Source organism: Tympanuchus pallidicinctus, unplaced genomic scaffold, assembly GCF_026119805.1.
Source record: "Tympanuchus pallidicinctus isolate F22 unplaced genomic scaffold, pur_lepc_1.0 scaffold5, whole genome shotgun sequence".
In the NCBI taxonomy this organism is placed as follows: domain Eukaryota; kingdom Metazoa; phylum Chordata; class Aves; order Galliformes; family Phasianidae; genus Tympanuchus; species Tympanuchus pallidicinctus.
In genome coordinates, this window is record NW_026294769.1 from 48,305,144 (window position 1) to 48,325,634 (window position 20,491).

The 20,491-nt window shown below is 40.1% G+C and overlaps 1 protein-coding gene and 1 long non-coding RNA gene across 2 annotated transcripts in view; one reads left to right on the forward strand and one right to left on the reverse strand.

The window, feature by feature from the left end:
• Window positions 1-14,075, forward strand: part of STMN2 (stathmin 2) — a 34,364-nt gene extending 20,289 nt beyond the window's left edge. Inside the window, exons 2-5 of the mRNA XM_052704027.1 lie at window positions 2,508-2,603; window positions 3,249-3,421; window positions 10,160-10,351; window positions 12,669-14,075. Of these exons, the coding sequence (XP_052559987.1) occupies window positions 2,508-2,603; window positions 3,249-3,421; window positions 10,160-10,351; window positions 12,669-12,728 (521 nt within the window). The 3' untranslated portion in view covers window positions 12,729-14,075. The remainder of the gene's footprint in view (window positions 1-2,507; window positions 2,604-3,248; window positions 3,422-10,159; window positions 10,352-12,668) is intronic.
• Window positions 1,857-20,302, reverse strand: LOC128091098 (uncharacterized). Its single transcript, XR_008211235.1, has 3 exons — window positions 20,169-20,302; window positions 15,472-15,868; window positions 1,857-4,632 (listed from the first exon to the last, which is right to left on the reverse strand). It is a non-coding gene; the product is annotated as an uncharacterized LOC128091098 (long non-coding RNA).
• Between the last annotated feature and the right edge of the window lie 189 nt (window positions 20,303-20,491).

Here is a 20,491-nt window from a genome sequence, read left to right on the forward strand (position 1 = left end):
CTGCATAGTTGTCACTGGGCTAACCAAACTACTTTTTCTTACCACATATGTCAGTCTTCGTCTGGTCATGGGGGAGAAGTCTTCACAACACTGATGTTGGACACCTGAGGTGTGCAGGTCTTCCATTCCTTCGAGACCCTCAGACTTTAATTTTCCAATAGACAAAACTACCCAACAACACTGCAGGAGTACAACATGCTCTCCCAGTGGCTGCATGAGGCAGAATAGGTCTTCTCCTCCTATGCTGGCCTGTGTCACCGGTGTGTTGTGGTTTCTAGAGTTGCAGCAGTCTCCAGAAATTGCTGTGAACGTTTGAGGTATGTTCTAACTGTGGTTGAAGGACTTCATAGGGGAAATAGAGACTAAATCAATACCCTGAGAAGCAAAATGTAATATCGGTAAAGCATGGAATGTCATCCTAATTCTGTCCGTGTTCAGAATGGAATAGGACAATAATTTCAGCAGTGTGCTTTCAGTGCAGCTATTGTATTAAAAGAAATGAGAGCTGTGCACATTCTTATCTTTCTCCAGCCGTATTTTGCAGATGACAAGCTAGCAGAACAAACACCCTTTTCTGATTGTTTTTAATGCTGCTAGGATACAAGACATGTTCAATGTCAAGCAAGGAGAAAAAATAATAAAGGGGACCCAAAAGGCAGGATTCTTCAGACATCTCTTTACATGCCTCTTCTCCTACAAAGATATTTCGAGCTATATGTTGTGCCAGTGATTCATCGGGTCTTTTACAACGTCAAGCTTTCAGCTCATATTATCAATGGCCCTGTCTTTAACAGACAACCTCCTATGTTTTGACTAGCCCTTCATGCAGGATCTTTCCACAACCTCCACAATGAAGTTCTGGTGGTGTGGGCAGCTGGCTGGTCAAGCCCTCCTCCAAGGATATTTTGTACAGCCACACTTTTGTGCTTAGAATTACACATGTGGTCACACACTTTATTGGATGAGGGCTTAAATGAATATAACATTATGTTTGACTATCAGTAGACATCAGTTCAAAGTCATTTGACTCTTCAGGGAATATTTGAGTTATTCTTTGCAAGTTGGCACTTGGTTTCAAAAGAAAAACTTGAAATCCAAACTTCCTTAGCAATCTTAGTTCAGAGAAAGCAAAGTCTTCCATACAACCTTGACCTGAGATGCTGCTTTCACCAGTGGTTTCTGTAAAGCTGTATGTCCTTTGGGTGGGTTATTTAGTGTCCAAAGATTCGTTAACTTAATTAATCATGCACTGGTGGTTAGAAATCCATTTTTAAACTGATGAATCATTCAAACACCACCATTCTGAGCATCACCTACAGGCTCTCAAGACCTCATCAGGGCCTTTCTGAGTAGGAAAACAAATAAAAAAAAAAAAAAAAAGAAGAGCAGCCATGAGAAATACTAAATGACAATTTTATCTGCACCCACTATTTCAGGATCACAGGGCTTTCTGATTTTCCTACTGTAACATCAAGGATTAATTTGGTCTAATCTGTTAAATGCAATACTTTCAGACCCAGTTATATTGTAAGTTATGTTTTTTATATGCAGGCTGCAAATATATGTCTGACTCTGTAGATATGATTTTAATAGCAGCAGTGATTTGCGTGTGCCAAGGTCAATTTTGAAGCAGCCCCACCAACATACATACCTTGCACTGTGTGTGCAGCAGCTGGTGTATTGCCACAGGACTCAGGAGGCCTGGCTCTTGTCTGGGTTCTAATTTCCAGTTAATAAGCTGAGATGTCAGCAATTAGGATGGGCGAATGCAGACTATCATGTAACGACTAAGAATTGGTACCACCATTTCTCAGTCCATTACTGGGGTCTATAGGCACTGCAGACTAACACTGAAGGTAAATTGGAAGTGTGTTTATTGCATCAGCTGATATTCAGTAGGCCTGAATATGGAAGCAAAGTGACAGTACAGGAATTGAACAGGGAAATACTTCTTTGTTTCAAGTACTTTCTCATATTAAGGACATTATGCTAAGGATTTTATAAATGGATCCTCATTTCTGGCTATATTTTTAATTATCTGGATGACATTTTCATTTGTTGCAGATAATGAGTTTAGCATCTGCCTATGGCAACACATGGGCAATGTTTCAGAGCTGTTCCCAATTGCATTTGGAGACGTCATAGAAATTTGTAAGAGCTTCATTTATTTCCACCTGCCAGGAGATAGTGGGGTCATGGCACTCTTCCAATGCTAAATACATTTCCTGGTAGCTAGATTCACTTTCTTTTACTGAAAGAGGACTGCATGCATTTGAGCCAAGGCTGAGGTCATGCATGACAACAGAAGCAGTTTATTCAGTACTGAACATCTCATATTTGATGTGATAAAGACTCCATGTTCAGAAGAAACAAAATAAATATTCTGGATAAATCTGCCAGGTGGGTTATGAAGCAGATTTGCTGGTCCATGGTCAGTCATCGCGGTTAGAGATTCACTAAGGAGAAGCTGAAGAAGGGGAGTTTGCTAACAAGTTCTCTTGTTTCAGCTTACAAGGAAAAGATGAAGGAGCTGTCCATGCTCTCTCTGATCTGCTCCTGTTTTTATCCTGAACCTCGCAACATGAACATCTATAAATATGATGGTGAGTAACTTTCACCTGCAGGTCAGATAAAGTGCTAATGTTGGGACGTGACTCAGTTCACCATCCTGGTACCTAATGTTAGACAGAGAATATTTTGCTTATTTAACCACTTCTTTTGCTGATTTGGGCTATTGCCTCATTGACTGTGTATTATTACTCATGATGCTTGATATTTTTTCTAATAGCAACTGGCTAAACTCCTAAAGCTGTATCTTTCATATGGTGCTGTATTTTTCCTAGTACATGGGAAGAAGTGCTTCCCATGTGAGAATTACGTCTTCGCAGCTGACATCATAGTTCCCAAAGAAACCCAGAAAAGATGAAAGCATGCTTAAAATTTAATCCGTTTGGGCAGAGCTTGCTGGAAGTGTGAAATGACACAGAACCCCAGTAAGCTTCCAAAACTGCTGTAAATTTTTATCTTCATAGGGTTCGTGTATAAATAAACTATTGCAGGTAAAATGGGATGTACTTCTCCCAAGGACAATTTTCAGCCCATAATCTGCCATTTTCTTTGAAATGCCCACAGCAAAGATGCTAAATCATTTGTCTGTATTTCTGATCCTACACTAATTTTTGTACTGCTTCTCTCCTTAACACCACCACAGTATTGAAGTGCTTACCACTTCTCACTTTATTGTGCAGACATGGAAGTTAAACAAATCAACAAACGTGCCTCGGGCCAGGCTTTTGAACTGATCCTAAAGCCACCATCCCCAGTCTCGGAAGCACCACGAACTTTAGCCTCTCCAAAGAAGAAAGAGCTCTCCCTTGAGGAGATCCAGAAAAAGCTGGAGGCTGCCGAAGAGAGGAGAAAGGTATTTTTCGTTAAGAAAATATTAGTGATTGTACCCAGCAGTGTGCAGGATAACATCCAATTTTCCTATCTATTTTGTATGTCTCTCATCTCCATGACTGACTCACAGTGTGCTAGCGTTGACAGAAGCTACTAATATGTTTAAATCGACAGGTTAGTTTATTTTCTTTCAGCGACTTGCAAACATCTGACTAGTCCGGATTTTTAGGAAGCATGTGTCATAAAATACAGGTAGTTTTGAACACAAAGTCCCAGTGGGTTCAAATTTATGTGCTTTCTCTCTGTGTGTAAGGGTACATTCAGAGTACCTATGATAGTTGCTGAAAGCTGGTTCAGTCTTGATTTAAGAGACAGATATGCAATTTGAACAGCTACTGCCTGGGTACCAAATATTGACTCCATGTAGGGTCCATGGAAATTAATCACAGGGCCTATCTGTGTCAACTGAACTGTCTTATTTATTCAGTATGGAGACGTGCCATCCCTGAATAAAGAGTGTTCTGGATTGCTCACCAGACTACTTGATTGAAGATGCTGTCATAGCATTTCTAGCAGACAGTCTGAGTAGTGCTGTAAATAGGCCTTGTAGAGTTATCTACTGAGTCTTTTCTCCCTTATGGTCTTACCCATAACAGACAATTCCTTTTTTATAATCATTAAGCTTGTCACAAAGAGCTTAGAAAGGTTGGTAGACCGTCTAGCAATTAGCACAAATGCAGTGTGTCTGCAGCAGAAAGACCCCTGCATTTACAGAATCTTTTGTAGATGTGGACAACAACGTATACAGAAGTTCAGGGACAACAGATATGCCAGAGATAGAACATGGGGTATCTCCAGCAGCAAAAGGCTCTCTGCTCTCCTTTTGCTTCTGTCAGACCAGATCAGGGGTCCTTTCAAGAGATCTGGAGCCATTACAGCTCTATGTGATGAGAAGTGAATCCCCTGAAGTCAACAAATCTGACATTTATTTTAAAAGTATTCCTTTTTATTTGTGATGAAACTCTGAATCTCATTAACTGGAACAATTCAGTCATCCAGATGTTGCACATTAGTTTTATAGCTTCAGTCTTTGTTTTTGTCAAGGCATTCTCTTCAGGGGAAGGACATGTGTGTATGTGAAAGGATAATCACACACACTAGCCCCGGCCCAGAAGAATGAGTTGTGGCACATCCATGTGATGGCAAGCTTCAAGGACAGTCTGTGAAGTACTTCTGTAATGAGTACACATTCTCAAGAAAGGATACAAACACAGAATGAAATGGCAACAGTTAAGAAGCCCAATATTATGCATATACTTAGTGGGAAGTAAAAACTGAATGTTCCAGAGATTTCATTTCATTGATTTCATTACTGTTCATTTCTTCCTAAAGGAAAACTCATTACTGCATTCATTTTGAATGAACATGTAGCTAAATGAGCTATTTTAATAGACAAGATCTTCCATGTTAGCAATGCAGCAGAAATTGCAAGCAAAGGAACAAAGAACAGAGCAGAAAATCTCTCTACATCACTGTTAAAATCCTTGGTGCTCCTACATCCCAAGCATTGCCTGCAGTTTTAGTCTAAAAAAAAGCATATAATGCAGAGAAGAGAGAAAAATGCAATCACAGGGATAGAACATCTTCCATAAGAAGGTAAATTAAACAGTCTATTTCTCAGCTTGGAGAGAGACAACAGATGGAAGATAAAACAGAAGTCTTAAAGTCTTGAATGGTAATGAGAAGATAAGTAGGAACAATTATATTCTGTTTCACACATCCAAAGGGGAAGAAACACTCAACAAAATCAGACAACAATTTGAAGACAGAGAGAGGGAATTACCTTTGCATATATCATTTAATCAAGTTTTTGAATTTGTTACCATAAGCTATTTAGATGTTATTTAAATATTAATTATTTCAAAAAGACATTAGCAAAATTGGTAAAGAATTACCTTGTAGAGATAATGTGACAGATACAACATCTGCCTCAGACAACATGTAACCTGGTGGAAGCTAGGAAAATGCATAGGAAAGAATCAGGCAGAATTGCCCAACTTCATGTATACTTTCCCAAAGCATCTTCTGCTTTCTGCTGCTGGACAAGTCAGGCAGATGTTTTCTGAGATCCAGCATGGCAGTTGTGATCATGCTTTTTTATCTATGTACCTCATCTATTAGGCATAACCATTCTAGATCATGTCCTTCCAGCACATTTCTCATTAAAATCAAATATAACTAATGAATGAGAATTGTCTTCAAAAATACATATACTCACTGGTTTTACACTTTTTTTAGGACTTAGGCCCTGCTCTGCTAATTAGACAACATTTGCATAGAACATCTGCAGCAATACATGCATTGCTTTGCTCTGTAAGCCCATGGAGGGGGTGCATCCTCCTGTTCTCCTTGTCCGTTCAGTCATAGCTTTGGGAGAGCAGCTGTCTCTCCCTGTGTCTTGGCACACTGGTTGGGACAGAGAATTCTGACAACAGTCAGAAGTGGTTCTAATAACTAAAAGTACACCCAGTGAGGAATATGCCATAAGTGAGATCTAACTTATAGAATGGCTTGGATTGGAAGGGACCTAAAGGATCATCTAGCTCCTATCAATTTGTGCCCATTTCCTTGCTTTTATGCAGGAAAGCAACTTCATTTCTGCTACTGAAAACATCATATAATTAATTCCTTCTAATTAAGAACTTTTTATTAGGAAGTTATATGTTGGCATTTGCATTGCAGTAGAAGTCTTTAATCTTACCCTGTAGTATATCTTAAATACACAATACAATGAATAATACCAAAGTTATTGAAGCTTCTACTGAAGAATTTAATTTAAAATAAATCCATAGCATCACCAGGGTTGGAAAAAACCTCCAAGATCATCTAGTCCAGCTCTCCACCTACCCCCGGTATTCCGCTGCTAAATCATGTCCTTCAGTACAAAATCTAAATGTTTCTTGAACACCTCCAGAGGCAGTGACTCCACTACCTCCCTGGGCAGTCTGTTGCAGTGCCTGGCCACTCTTTCAAGGAAGAAATTTTTCTTAATATCCAACCTGAACCTCTCCTGGTGCAAATCAAGGCCATTACTTCTCATCCTATTGCTGTTGTAAGAGGCCAACCCCCACCTCACCACAACCTCCTTTCAAGCAGTTTCAGAGGTCTCCCATGAGCCTTCTCTTCTCCAGAAAGCATGTCTCATGCTGTGTCTCCTACATCCTAGTAGCTAAAATAGTCAGGGAAGTTTCTTGTTTAAAGTGTAATCCTTTATCTCTGAATAAATGGCTTAAATATTGGGCAGTATGCATCAAAGAAAAATAGATCAATGTGAGAAAATAAGAGCATAGAATCATAGAATCATAGAATGGCCTGGGTTTAAAAGGACCACAATGATCATCTAATTTCAACTCCCCTGCTATGTGCAAGGTCACCAACCACCAGACCAGGCTGCCCAAGTCAGATGAGTGGAATTTTCTTACTGTAATAATAGTAATAACAATAATAATAAGACATTTCAAAATACAATTTCCATAATTTTGCTCTTAGAATGCTTAGTTGTCTGCATCTATCTCTGACCAGCTGAGATGCGGATTTCCTCATGAAGGACTCTGAAAACTGGGATTGCGTATCGTCCTCTAGAAAGTGACATGAATGTCTGAAGGAGTTTGCCTGCATCAGTAATCTTTTCAGCACAGTAGTACATTTCTGGGAGCAAAATATCTATACCAGGAATGTCTAACAACATTTTTCACACAGAGCATGTTGACACACTGGAACAGGTTGCCCAAGGAGGTTGTGGATGCCCCATTCCTGGAGGCATTCAAGGTCAGGCTGGATGTGGCTCTGGGCAGCCTGGTCTGGTGGCTGGCAACCCGCACACAGCAAGGGGGTTGAAACTGCATGATCATTATGGTCCTTTTCAACCCCCAGACCATTCTATGATTCTATGATTTTTATTCCTCTATATCTGGCATTAGAGGCTGCAGCTGTAGCTGCTGTGATTAAACCTTTTTATATTTAATAAGTCTTCTGAATATTCACCCAGAGTATTCTTTTTTTCCTTTCTCCACCATTTTACGCTTAATCTTCTTTATCTTCCATCCCACTTCCAGATTTTTATACACATTTTCTCATAATAGCTCTGCTAGAAGCATTTATTGTAAACCATTTACAAGTGCTTTAAAAAATGGAATATGAGAATACCTTTTCCAGCACTTCAATACAACGTTGAAAAATAAATATGCAATAAAAACTTCCTACATGTGTTAGATCCCACATCAAATCTGTCCAAATGCATCAGTTAAAAGCCAACACCAACAACAAAGAGTCCATTAGTTCCAGGCACACTAGATATCAAGGGCCATTCATTTTAGTAATTTCTGGATATCTAGCAGGCTTTGAGCAGACTGGGTGGCCAAGATCTTTAGCCAAATGTATCTGAAACACAAAATCATATGACAATCCAGTACAAAAATGCATTGACTGGGTTCCAAAATTGTCATAAGGGTATTTCAACAGAGATCTGAACGCAGGGGAAACAGACAGGCTCACAGCTGGTGTAAGTGGCATTAGGAAAGGGACATCAGTGTAAATGACACTCTCCTCCTTGTGTGCTTTGTGATGAGAAGGGGAGCCCTTATTCTGAACAATTCCCAAGTACCCTGAACATTTTGTGTGAGGAAAAGGGACGTCTTGTAAGGCACATCCTAACGAACATCAGAAATGTGCAGTTAGTTCCTGAAGCATGGCAGAGTTTTAATTTGGACTCTTTCTCATGCCAATGCAATTTACATTCAGAAAATACTGCATTAATTTGTAAGTAAGTGTTTTCTTCATTATCTTGCATTAGTGACCAAATTAATTTTTAAAGTGTTGCCTGCCAGCAAAGCCTCTAGAACTGTGTGTACTTTGCTATGGAGCTCTAATTTTTCACTTTTCTCATGGATTTATGATAATAGAAAGTAGTTCCAGAAAGCAAAAGGTTTCAGTGGAAGAAAACAAATCCTGACAAACAAGCAAGCGCCCCAAGGACCCAAAGGCATTTAGATAATATCTCCCACAGAAAGCCAGTGTTCTTTCAAAAAATGCTGCTTAGAAGCACAGTCCAAATCTTACTTTTTATTATGGGATGCATCCTTAGACGTATCTGTTGTCCAAATCTCCACATTCTTGATCATATATATATAATGGGACTTTATATTCCCATTTGCAATGTTTTGTCTGGCACATCAGTCATTTTGTCTGACTCGATTGCTCTATTGCTATCTGTTCAACATGTGCTGTAGAGGTAATAGCAGTGAGGATCACTGCAAGGTACCAAGCAGCTCAGTGCAGCGCTCCCATCAGCTAGCTCCAGAAACTACAGCTGAGCAGCAAGTCCAGAACTGCAATCAGGCTGGAGGTGAAAGAAAATCCAATGAATGGCCAAGAATGACAAAAGTAGCTTTATCTCTGATCTCAAGCAAGCTGTTCCAACCTTTGAAAGCCAGATGGATTTAAATCCAGTCTTGTTGCAAGATGTTCTGCCTGGCTTCTGCAACCTTGTCTATAATCTGCTTAATTTGCCTTGTCAGTATATTTTGGCTGTATGTGTATCCTACCTTTGTTAATATATTTGTTTTCTTCTTCTAGCTGGATCTTCCACATATAAGAAAACAGCAGCTCTTTTTCACTCCATTAAAAGCCTCACAATATTTTAATTTAATTTAATTTAATAGGATTAATTACTGCTAATTGTAATTACTGGTTAAAACCCTTAATTTAGGCCTTAAGCTAGTCATTTTTATGGATAAAAATGGCAACAGTGTATTGTTATCTGTGCTGAAATATACATTTAGCTTCCCACAGCCATATTTTTTCCCTGTTTTCTGTTTGCCTCTCATTTTCCCTCTAATTTATTTTTTTTCCAAGAGCATACAGTGCTATTTATAATTTCCAAATATCCCCTCTGAAACACAGTCTTTTCTGCTAGACTTGCCTGAGGATGGGCCCAGTGCTGCAAATTCTCTGGTTTCTCTCCTAGGATTAGTGGATCTGTGTTATTAACTTGATTTAAAATAAATAACAAGCCTTGTGCTTCTGAGAAATAAGTTTACAAAGGATAGTATACTAGAATATGTTTAATTCCTACCTTCATTTTTCATCTTTCTTGAATAATTTAAGTGAAAATACAATTCTTACATATTCTCTGTATAACATAACACCCTTTTTCTTTCATATTTAATGAGGAGAAGCTGAACATAAATACTGGGAGAAAAAAAACATTGTCTATATTGATTCTTGATCTTGTGAAGGATTCGTTTATCCTTCACAATTGTAAACTTGAAAGCCTGTTACTATTCAGACATACTAAAAATGCCCAACCTGGGCAAAAAATTCAGCTCCTTTTTAACACCATTCCCTTCAGCTCCCAGTCCTGTATCTCTACAAATAAAATATTCACACCTCAAGGACCACAGCTCTCAGAGGTTAAGCAACCACTGCAATAACCGTGGACAGCATTTCTCATTAACAGAAGTGGTTTGAACACTGCTCTGCTGCTCCCTAAGGCACATTTCCCCACATTTAGCCAGTGCTTCTCAGCCCGCTATTGAAACTAATCTGGTTTCTACGTTGAAGTGATTTTACCCAGCAATGCTTTTAAAAATGAACAAACATTACAGAGTTTCCAAATTCAGTGAAGAGCCCCGTGGAGGTTATTTCACTCCACATGGGTTTTCAAGACACGTCTTTCAACCACATGTCTCTCTGTTTCCAGTCCCAGGAGGCCCAAGTGCTGAAACATCTGGCAGAGAAGAGGGAACATGAGCGAGAGGTGCTTCAGAAAGCTCTGGAGGAGAACAATAACTTCAGCAAAATGGCAGAGGAAAAGCTGATACTGAAAATGGAACAGATCAAAGAAAACCGCGAAGCTAATCTAGCTGCTCTTATTGAACGTCTCCAAGAAAAGGTAACTGCGCCATCACTCCTCAGTCTGGACTAGAGAAGAGCATCTGATCAGTATTTCAAAGAGATGCTGTGCATAGCTCTTTTCTCAGTTACAAAACTTTAGTTAGTTTTAAACCAGAGTCCCTGATGCCTATCTAAGCCACTTTTGGGAAATCACAGGTTGGCAGGGACCACTGGATCCATCTGGCCCAGACCCCGCTCCAGCAGAAACGACCAACACAGGGGGCCCAGATCACATCAGGTGGTTAATGGAGGTCTCCAAGAAAGGGACTCTGCAACTTCTGGACAACCTGCATCAGTTCTCCATCACCTGCACAGCACAAAAGTGCTTCCCAGTGTTCAGAGTTAGCCTCCTGTATTCCAATTTGTGTACACTGCTTCTTGTCTTACAACCCTTTACAACCTTCCTTCAGATATTTACATTCATTTCCCTTGCACCTGGAGAGGAACTCAGTGGTCAAATTAAACATTTATCCTGTGTATACTTCTTGACTTCTGATGGGGAAAGAGTGAAAAAATTATGAAAAATTCTTTCCTATACATTAAATTCTTCCAGTAAGTCTTGTAACTAATACAGTGTAAGCTTTCTTTTGAAGATCTTTGGTACAGCCATAGGAATTCCTCTTGAGAATCCAGTAAATTACAAAATACACAGTTGAGAGCCAAATGTACCCTTTTCCAAATCACCCCTCCTAAACAAGAAAGGAAGGCATGAGAATTAATGTTCAGAAGAGTTAACAAAAAGATAATTTACATTTATTTCTCTCACCAATGAACTTTCTAGTATTTTTGAAAATAAATGATTAATAGAAATAAAATAGCTCCCAGTCACTTCCAGTGAGACCTCTCTAAATGCTTCTTTCTTTGATGGAAACAGTAGTGTCATGCAGCAAAAAAGAAACCATTGTTTCCCAAAGTTTTAAGTGAATATGCAAACTAAATAATTGTGGAGTTTAAGAATTGTACTGAAATTACTTATTTTCTCAGTAGATGTGTTTACAGGCACATATCCCAAAGCTTATGAAAACAAAGGGAAAAGGCAATTAGCCATCCTGGAGATCCAAAAGGAAATGGGACAGACAGCTGGAGCATCTCGATGCTATGCTCACATTTACAGGCTGTTAATCTCTTCTTCAGCAATATCATGGCAGATGTTCATGAAATACAAAGAAGGTTTTTTAACAAAGACTATGATAACTCATTTGAGAATATTTGTACAGACCAAAAATTAAATACTACATGGCTATATAGTTTTTGTCAGCACAACAGCCAACTCTTACTATGCAGGAAAAGATGATGTGAAATGTCTTCAAGAGTGACCAGAACTGTGGATGCCTCAAGGTTATGGTGCCTAGAAGCTCCTATAAGATCAAAGATAACTTTTGCATTCTGCAATTAACTGGAGCCCTGAGGAACAGGCCCCTTAGAAAATCTGGCACTTAAAGTTATGAATCTTATAAGAAACTGTGATTTACAGACTCAGATGATACAATAAGCTGTGTTGGCCTATAATCCATAGCTTAACTCAGCCAATAAAAAGATTCCTGTTGAATTAATTGAATTTTTTACTAATCCCCATAGAATATCCCCTAATGTATGAAAATATCTAGGAAGTTCCTTAAACAGAAATCAGCTATGATGAGTTGCTTCTCTAGTCATCTTGTGACTTGTCATTTAATTTTCTAACCTTTTTTTTTCCACTGATCATATAGAAATGGTAAAAATCTGACAGTTTGACAGCTGAAAAACAAGAGGCACAAATCAAAAACCCTAAAATCTTGAAGCTGCCAAAAATTATACAGTTTTATAAACACCCTGAATGGAATATTTCCTAAATTCATTTGACAGCTGTTGTTCCTGACCACAGACCCGTTTTCACAGAAGTATTTGAATATACAGTGGGTCAAATAAGTCTAAACAAGTCAGGACTGGTTTAGTAAAAGAAAAGACAACATGGATATAACTGGACAGAAGGGCACAGCATTGACTTCTGGTGTCTCCTCCCCAGCTTCATCATAGCAGAAGAAAGACAGAGGGGATAGCCAACTTCATTGTTCAGTCTAAGGAGGATGGAATGGAATGGAATGGAATGGAATGGAATGGAATGGAATGGAATGGAATGGAATGGAATGGAATGGAATGGAGAAGATAGGATAGGATAGGATAGGATAGGATAGGATAGGATAGGATAGGATAGGATAGGATAGGATAGGATAGGATAGGATAGGATAGGATAGGATAGCTCAGCTATGTTATCAACAGGAACCTCCCTTGGCATGCAAGATGAGTTTGATTTTTCCTTTCTTGATGTTTTCCAGGAGAGGCATGCTGCAGAGGTGCGTAGAAACAAGGAGCTCCAGGTGGAACTGTCTGGCTGAGAACAGCAATGGTGGATGTGACCCATCCCCACCATTAGTAAACTCCCCCTGCCTATATTATTATGGATCATGCGATATCAGTATGGGAAATGTATGACATGGTTTAAAAAAAAAAAAAATCAAGAACTCAATAAAAACTTTAAAAAAAGAAACAAAAAATAAAACAAAATCAATGCGGTCTCTTTGCAGAATGATTTGCTTGATGTTTAAAAAACTTGGATCTTATTTTGTAAATACTTACATTTTTGTTAAAAAATACAAGTATTGCATTATGCAAGTTATTTCATAATCTTACATGTCCTGTAACAGGCTTCTGATGTTGTCTATTTCCACTCAATTGAATTTGCTGGATCTGTCCATTTGAAGCACCTCATGTCTAACTCCATTCCCTGCGACTTTCATTCCAACTCACCACGAGGTCAGTAGTAGTTCTATGGTGCTAGAGACCAGTCATTGCCTAACAACCTAGGCTGCTTTGCCATCAACGAGCTTTGTTGAAACAGTGACTAGATCACAGGTGTCGTGACTTCACATTCAGCTGTCCAAGACAAGAGACTCTTAAAATATAGTTTCTTCAAATGCAACTCGCGCTACAGAACTCTGTAGCATGCTGTATAACTGAAGTTAAATCACCATGTGCACTACTTGGTGCTTCTGCTTTCTGAAGCAAGAGGCAACAAATAACAGCTTTGCAACTGAATGAAAGCAAGTGGTATCAGTTTGAAATGAATTTAAAAGGCACATTGTAACCATCAAGCTATGACAAATTCTGAATGATGCCAAACAGCCATATAAGTGCTAATTGTAAAGTGAGCTTAATCTACCACTTGAAAATTTATTAATGAAGCAACTAATAGATAGCATCAAGTGGCTTTATTTGTAGGTGCCATGATCTATGATACTTCTCTGATGCTGCTGTAGTACATGTGTAACATTAAAAGAGGCAATCAAATATTTCACCGGGAACCCTTGAACCAGATGTTACCTTTTTTTTTTTCACACTGCTGACTTCCATTTGTCTTGACCTTTATTCTTCAGTGTTAGCCAACCCTAGAGACGGACAGCTAGGACTGAATGATCTTGGAGGTCTTTTCTAACCTTGGTGATTCTATGATTCTATGACTAAGAGGGCTGAAGCAGGAATGACTAGACAGGGTGCTTGTGCCAAGTACAGTATCATGAAACCTAACACATCGTCCCCAAAATAGCTGCAGTTTTGAAGTTGTCCCTGCCCCCTCCCACCCCCCCCAGAGGTTGCTGCCTGCATATTCTACTCTTCATTAGTGCTATTTTCCTGTATGTCATTGTGAGCAAGCTGTGATTAATAAAGAATTGGGGTTCTGTGAACTGAAAAAGGGCTTGTCTCTTCTCTCGCTCCATTACTTCTGGCATGTGCCTGTATGAGGTGAAAGCCTAACAAAGTCATAGAAGCATGGAAATGAGATTTAAATAAGACCTATTAATAAATCACGTTGATTTCTCTGCTAATGCAGGTCTAGCTCCTGCTATGTGTTTTTCAGTACTTAGGCTGGTTATTTTTAAAGATTACCATATAAACTGAACCTATGCACATGACTCTAGCATTAAGTTATTACAAAAGAAATTGGTACATGTGCACCCCTTAGCCTGACTCAGTACTGAAAAAAAAATGGGATTTCAAGAAAAAGAAGTAAATGAAGTTGTCCTGGGCACATACATCCATAACTGCATTAAGATTCTGGGTACTAGCATGCTGATTCTCAGGGTAAAAGGAGTTCATGTATAGGATTCACTGAAAAACATAAAATAGACCTGCTGTGCTGCAGAGATGAGATATAAAACTGGATCTGGCTCCATTTACAGCATCTAGAGAGTTAATCAAAAATTACCTTCAGCATTAGTTTTCTGATTCAAAGTCTTGCAAGTGCTGTCAATTGCTCTTTTGGAGATATGAGCCAGAAGCTCCAGATCTGCAACAGTTGGTTTCTGATCCATGCAGGCTGTATTATTTTGGAGCCAAGTTATGTCCCTGGAAGACTCGGCCCTTGATCAAAATGCTGTAGGAACTCATCCACTCACAATGCTGCAAGGTCAGCCCTGCGCTCAAGGAACTCTGTATCTCAGAGTGGGAGCAGCAGTCCAACTTGTAACAGCAAGTTGGTTTTGCAGCCTAAATTACTTGTCTTTCAGGCAGAATTAATAGGAGTAAGCCTGGCAGAGAAGTCAAACAGTAAACTTTGAAACTGGATGTCAAGCTCCAGCATTGCCAAGTCTTCAAACTTTGTGTTTTTCTTCAAGCCCTAGTGAAAAGGTCTCTCAGTCAAGCTTATATTTGGCTTTAAGGTTCAGTATCTTGATTTGAGGTCTCTTGGAAACTGGTTTAATTTCCTAATGGCAAGTTACATACTGAGTTCTTCCTGACCTCTGACTCAACAAGACCCCGTTGTGTTCCAGACCCTATTTTGCTTTCTTTGCATAGCTATCAGGGCAACAAGCCAAGGACAAACCTGTGGTGCAGAACCCAAGCAGGGCTGTCTGCCTTGTTTCCTTGGGACAAGCCTCTTTTCCCCCACAAAGGTGTCCATGTCCAGGAGGGCCCGTAGCACACGCCATCCCCAGAACTAGATCTGGGCCTGGGTATTAAAACTGCACCAGAGAATTAATGAAGAAGGCAGTCTGTCCTCTGCAGGCCACTGTCAGGACCAAACCTTTGGGTTTGCCGTAGGATACATATGCACACACGCACACAGCATGAAGCACCTACCTTATCCAAGTTTTCAAATCCCATCACGTCGAACACGATGCTCTTACCAGGTTTTGGGTGGAGGAAAAGAGGATGGGAAGAGGTAGGACCTGCTCCCACATTGCAGTACGTGCCCTGTTCTGAGCTGTTCATACAGCAGGGGGCTGTAGACACCGAGTGGAAGAACTAGAGATGCTTTCCTGCACTCTCGCCTGATGCTGCAGCGACACTGGTGCAACAGTGCCATGCAGTGGTCAGTTTTAACAACGGGGATAACCTGAGTACACGGGATTGCGCAGATTTCTCTGGAGGATATTCAGCTCATCTGCCTCACAGTTCACACTAGGTCTTAAAACAAGGTTTTCTTAGTTTCAGCCGGGAGTTGTTTTCTTCCGAGTATGATATGCTTGCTTTTCTCCTAGAACCAAAACACAGCATCATACCAGATGGCTCTGAGGAAAACAATTCTGTCCCACATTAAACTAAGATGAAGGTAAATGGTAGCTCTGAAATCTGAAGATCACAGACCTTTCCAGATTTAATGGTGTAAATTAACGTGTGGCACAACCATGGGTGGCACAACCATGTAAAGCGAAAAAAGGTCTTGGCATATTGGTGTGGAGTGAGGAGTAGCCTGAATACAGACATTACAACAGAAACTTGTGACTGTCAGAATACTTAATTCTTTGCGACTTCAAACATGTCTAGGAAGAAATGGGTAACATTCAACAACCATCCCAGATGAGAGTCATAGGAGATGATATAAAGTAACCTCTGAAATACAGGGAACAACAAGTAAAGCCAGCATCAAAAGCCCACATGAATCAGAGGTGGAGTGACCCATGGAACAGCTCTGACATTTGAAATGACTGGTCATCCTTAGAACTGTCACCATTCAGAAATACTGAACTCTTTTTCTCCCTCTACAAACACTGAGAACCAGGACAGAAGATGGAGAAGCCTAAAATCCAGCCTACAGTACACATACAGGCAACTCAAGGCTCTGTGAGCTGTAGAAACAAGAGTCTGCAGTGGACTCCCCATGGATAAGGAAGATACCTGATGTACAAGAAAATGCCTATGCCTTGGGTATTCAGTAGTATCTGAGCTTTAAAACTTCCTCTGGGAAAAATAATGGTAAATTCTTCAAACGTCCACAATAAACGTAGGCAGGCATATGTTTGATAGTTTACTTGGGCAAACTTTCACTCCATCAAGCCAGCAGCATGGTGCCAGCTTACCTTTCCAACCACTACATGGATGCTGAAAACATCTTCCTACTGTGACACGTTGGCTTTGGTCAAATGGGTCCCAGGAAAGGAAGCTCCTGAGCAGCTCCTGAAGATGATGTATGGGAAAAACATTATCCCAGATACAACCCAGGTAACATCTAACATGGTGTAAGGAAACAGCTGAGGAAGGAAACAATTTCAATTTTTCTCATCTGTTCTTGTTGCAAGAGATTTTTAAACAAACTTTGGAATGTGACTGTTCCATAACAAAATATGTTTTGAAAAAAAAAAATAACTTATCAAATATCCAATTTGCTAAATAGCCTTTTATATGACAATTTCCATAAAATCCACAAGCTCATGAAAATTCTCCTGTACAACTATTTGTGACCGAAAGAGGGCAAACTCCGATTATTTTAACACGTAACAATGTGCAGAGACTTTTGTTCTGAGACACTTTTCTAGCTGTGTGATATTCTGCAACCCTGCTTTAGAGCATCATAAAGACTGATGCAATATTATTTGTACTGAAATCTGAATTTGAGTATATATGTTTAGAACGAAATGGAAACAGAACAGAATAGAACAGAACAGAATGGAATGGAATAGAGTGATATATGTAACATAAAAATGCTGTATATAATATAAACATCTTTTACGTGTAACATCAACTTCTTTACAACTGAATTTGGAGAGGCCTGGTAAAGGATTACAGAGAGGTGACCAGATTCATCATGCACTGTGTTTTACGTATCACCCTTTGCAACTGATGAAAAAGTGATGGATTACAATGGCATATAAACAGCTTTCAGTCAACAGTGATCCAATTACCTGAATGCCTACCTGCTGTAGGTATTACCTCGGGAGCAGTGCCAGATAAATGCAAGTCTTCTGCCTCCAGGGATAGGTTTGGGAGCAGCATAGTTGCCTTGCTCACAGAACAGCCTGCGTGTGAATTAACTGTTTCTGCTAGGCTTCGGATGTCCTTAATAAGGAGCCAGATCAAGTCTTTGTGCTGTGCTCCCAGGAGCTGTTATCAGTGCTGGAGAGGGCTTGATTCAGCCCATGACAGTGTGTCAGCTCAAGTCCATGTACCCATGCACTCAGCTACGTCCTGCAGCACAGCTGCAGTAGAAGGAGAGTACATCTCCTGCGTGGTGCAGGGGAGGACGAGGCTGTCATACGCCAGCTGCCACTGGGACACAGCAGGAAAAGGGGCCACAGTAGCCAAGCTGGGGTCCAGAGAGCAAAATTGGGTGTGCTACTTCTGCTTTGAGCTCAAAATAATTCCTGAAGGCAGGCAGGTAGGCAGACATGGGCTACTGGCACCATTTGGCCTCCATGTTGAGACATGTTTAATGCTCATAGTGTAGCAAGCAGACTTGGCTACAGAAAGGCCTTTGCATTGCCTAAGGCATCTGCTGGCCCTTGCAGCCCGTGTGCGAGGGTGGATCCAAACAGCCCTGAGCTCCCTGGCGTGGGCTCAGAGCTGGCTGAGCTCAGCCTGTTTCACATATGGAAGCTCCCCGCTGGGAGTCCCAGGGCACGCCGGAACAAGCACTCAGCTGCCATAATGCAGCTTCATGGGCTCTGCTCCGTCCGCACGGAGGGCAGGCAGAGCCACCGCAGCTGCAGGTGGAGCCAAGGCAACACCTTATCCTGGCACCAAACTCTGCCTCTTTTTTCCCAAAGCAGCAGACAGGCTGTCCCTCTGGTCACAGCTTCTACTTGGTCACAGCTAGTGGACAGTGACAGATACCCACAGGTGACTCTGAAGACAGGGCAAGCTCATGGCAGCACTTCCCAGCCTCCAGCATCTCAGTATGCACCTCTGAAGCTGCCTGAGTAAGAGCTGCATAGTATCAGTGTAGTATTTAGCATCCCTGATGGATATTTTCTTTTATTGATATGTCTGAGGCCTGTGCAAAGTTCTGGTATCTGTAACAACCCATGAATGTGAGCCACACAGGTGCACAGGTGTTTGATTTCACATGATAGTGCTGTCTGCTATCTGCTTCATCTTCAAGAAGCAGTTCTTTTCTTTTAGTTTTTTTTTTTTTTTTTTTTTTTTTTTTTTTTTTTTTTTTTTTAAGGAGAAGTAAATGGAAAACTTTGAGATTGTTATAATGGAGGGAAAATTGCCCTGTCCTGTAACACACATGTGACCAACATGCAGTCAGATACTATGTTACATGCAGTCTTCATCTGATTCTCCTGGCAAAGAGAACAAGGCAAGAAGTTTCTAAAACAAAGATAATTGCTTCTCAGAGGAATAAAGCATATAGGTGTAGTCTGTATCTCTCTCTTTTTCCCACCACATTTCAGACTATTTTTAATGGGCTTAAAGGCAGGACAAAAGCTACAAATTAGGCAAGTATTTCAGCATGGTAAAGAGCTCCATCTGCATTCTGTATCTCTGAAGTCCTACACTCAGCACAGTGCTGTCAGTAGTAACTGAATGATGTGCAGATCTGAAGTGTAAACAAAAATGAATGATTAAAAAAGAAGCACACTGTGTTTCCGAGCACAATGCTGATGCAGTATTGAGCTTTCCCTCCCTTTGTGGCAGAAATCAAACAGAAATACCACAACATCAATTCCGAGAGGAGCAAAACCCATAAACTTAATCTTTCTCTGTTTGTGTAACATGGGAAAACACTGTCTCTCTCCTTATTCTGCTCAGTGATTTATTCATTATTCTGGTGTTAAAGATGACTTATTTAATTTCTGGTAGTATTATGTTAGAAGCTATAGTTGACTGAAAGCACAGAAAAGCATTGCGTTAGAAAAAAGACTTAAAACTTGCTTTCACATCTTTGCATTACTATGAAGCCAGTAACGTTCTTTTAGTGAGCACTGCATTTACAGCAGTTTTAAAGCAACAGAAATGAAGTATGAAATTATATCTATTATAATTGGCCAGATAAGTACTGGCTGAAAATACAGCTACAAGTAGCTAGAGCAGTTGCAGTTTTACGCAGATGCTAAGACTATGAATTTGAGATATCAGAAATGCCTAGAGAAGATCTATAGCAACTCATCACTTTCACAGAACTACGTAAGACCCATGAATCTTACCATCCTGAGGGCAATTTCTGAGAAAATGCCTGCAGAGGGAGATAAATCATACCAATGAAGCAATAGGCTTTGGAAATACGAAGGCAAATGTCTATGTGGGTTATTTCATGAATATTCATGTTATTCATTGCATTGCATGAGGTACCTGCTACATGTCAACTGAAGTAGCCACATCAGTAACTGCAGATATTTTATTACATCTAAATCTAAGAAATCCTACTATGAAATTATACATGTGGCACTTCCAATATCAAGTACTGCAATTAGCACGTCAGTGTACTGAAGAAAGCTTTGAGTATGATTTGTCACTGAAGTAATACAGTCTGTGAAGTATTAGCAACCCCATATGCAATCATAAAATTATTTTAACATAATTATAAATATTTTTTAAAAATCAGAAAAAATCACCCTCAAACAAGGGACCACTCCAGAGGATTCTTCATGAACAAGAGAAGAAAGAGTCAACAGTCCTGCACAGAAATGATCTGCTCATGATCTGAAGGCCACCTTCGTTTATGTGCTTGAAGGGAACATATAAACAGAAGGAGGAACAACTGATTACGAGGGTGGATAGCAATAGGACAAAGGGAAATGGATTTAAACTGAGGCAAGGGAGGTTTAGATTAGATATTAGGGGGAAGTTTTTCACTCAGAGAGTGGTGACACACTGGAACAGGTTGCCCAAGGGAGGTTGTGGATTCCCCATCCCTGGAGGCATTCAAGGCCAGGCT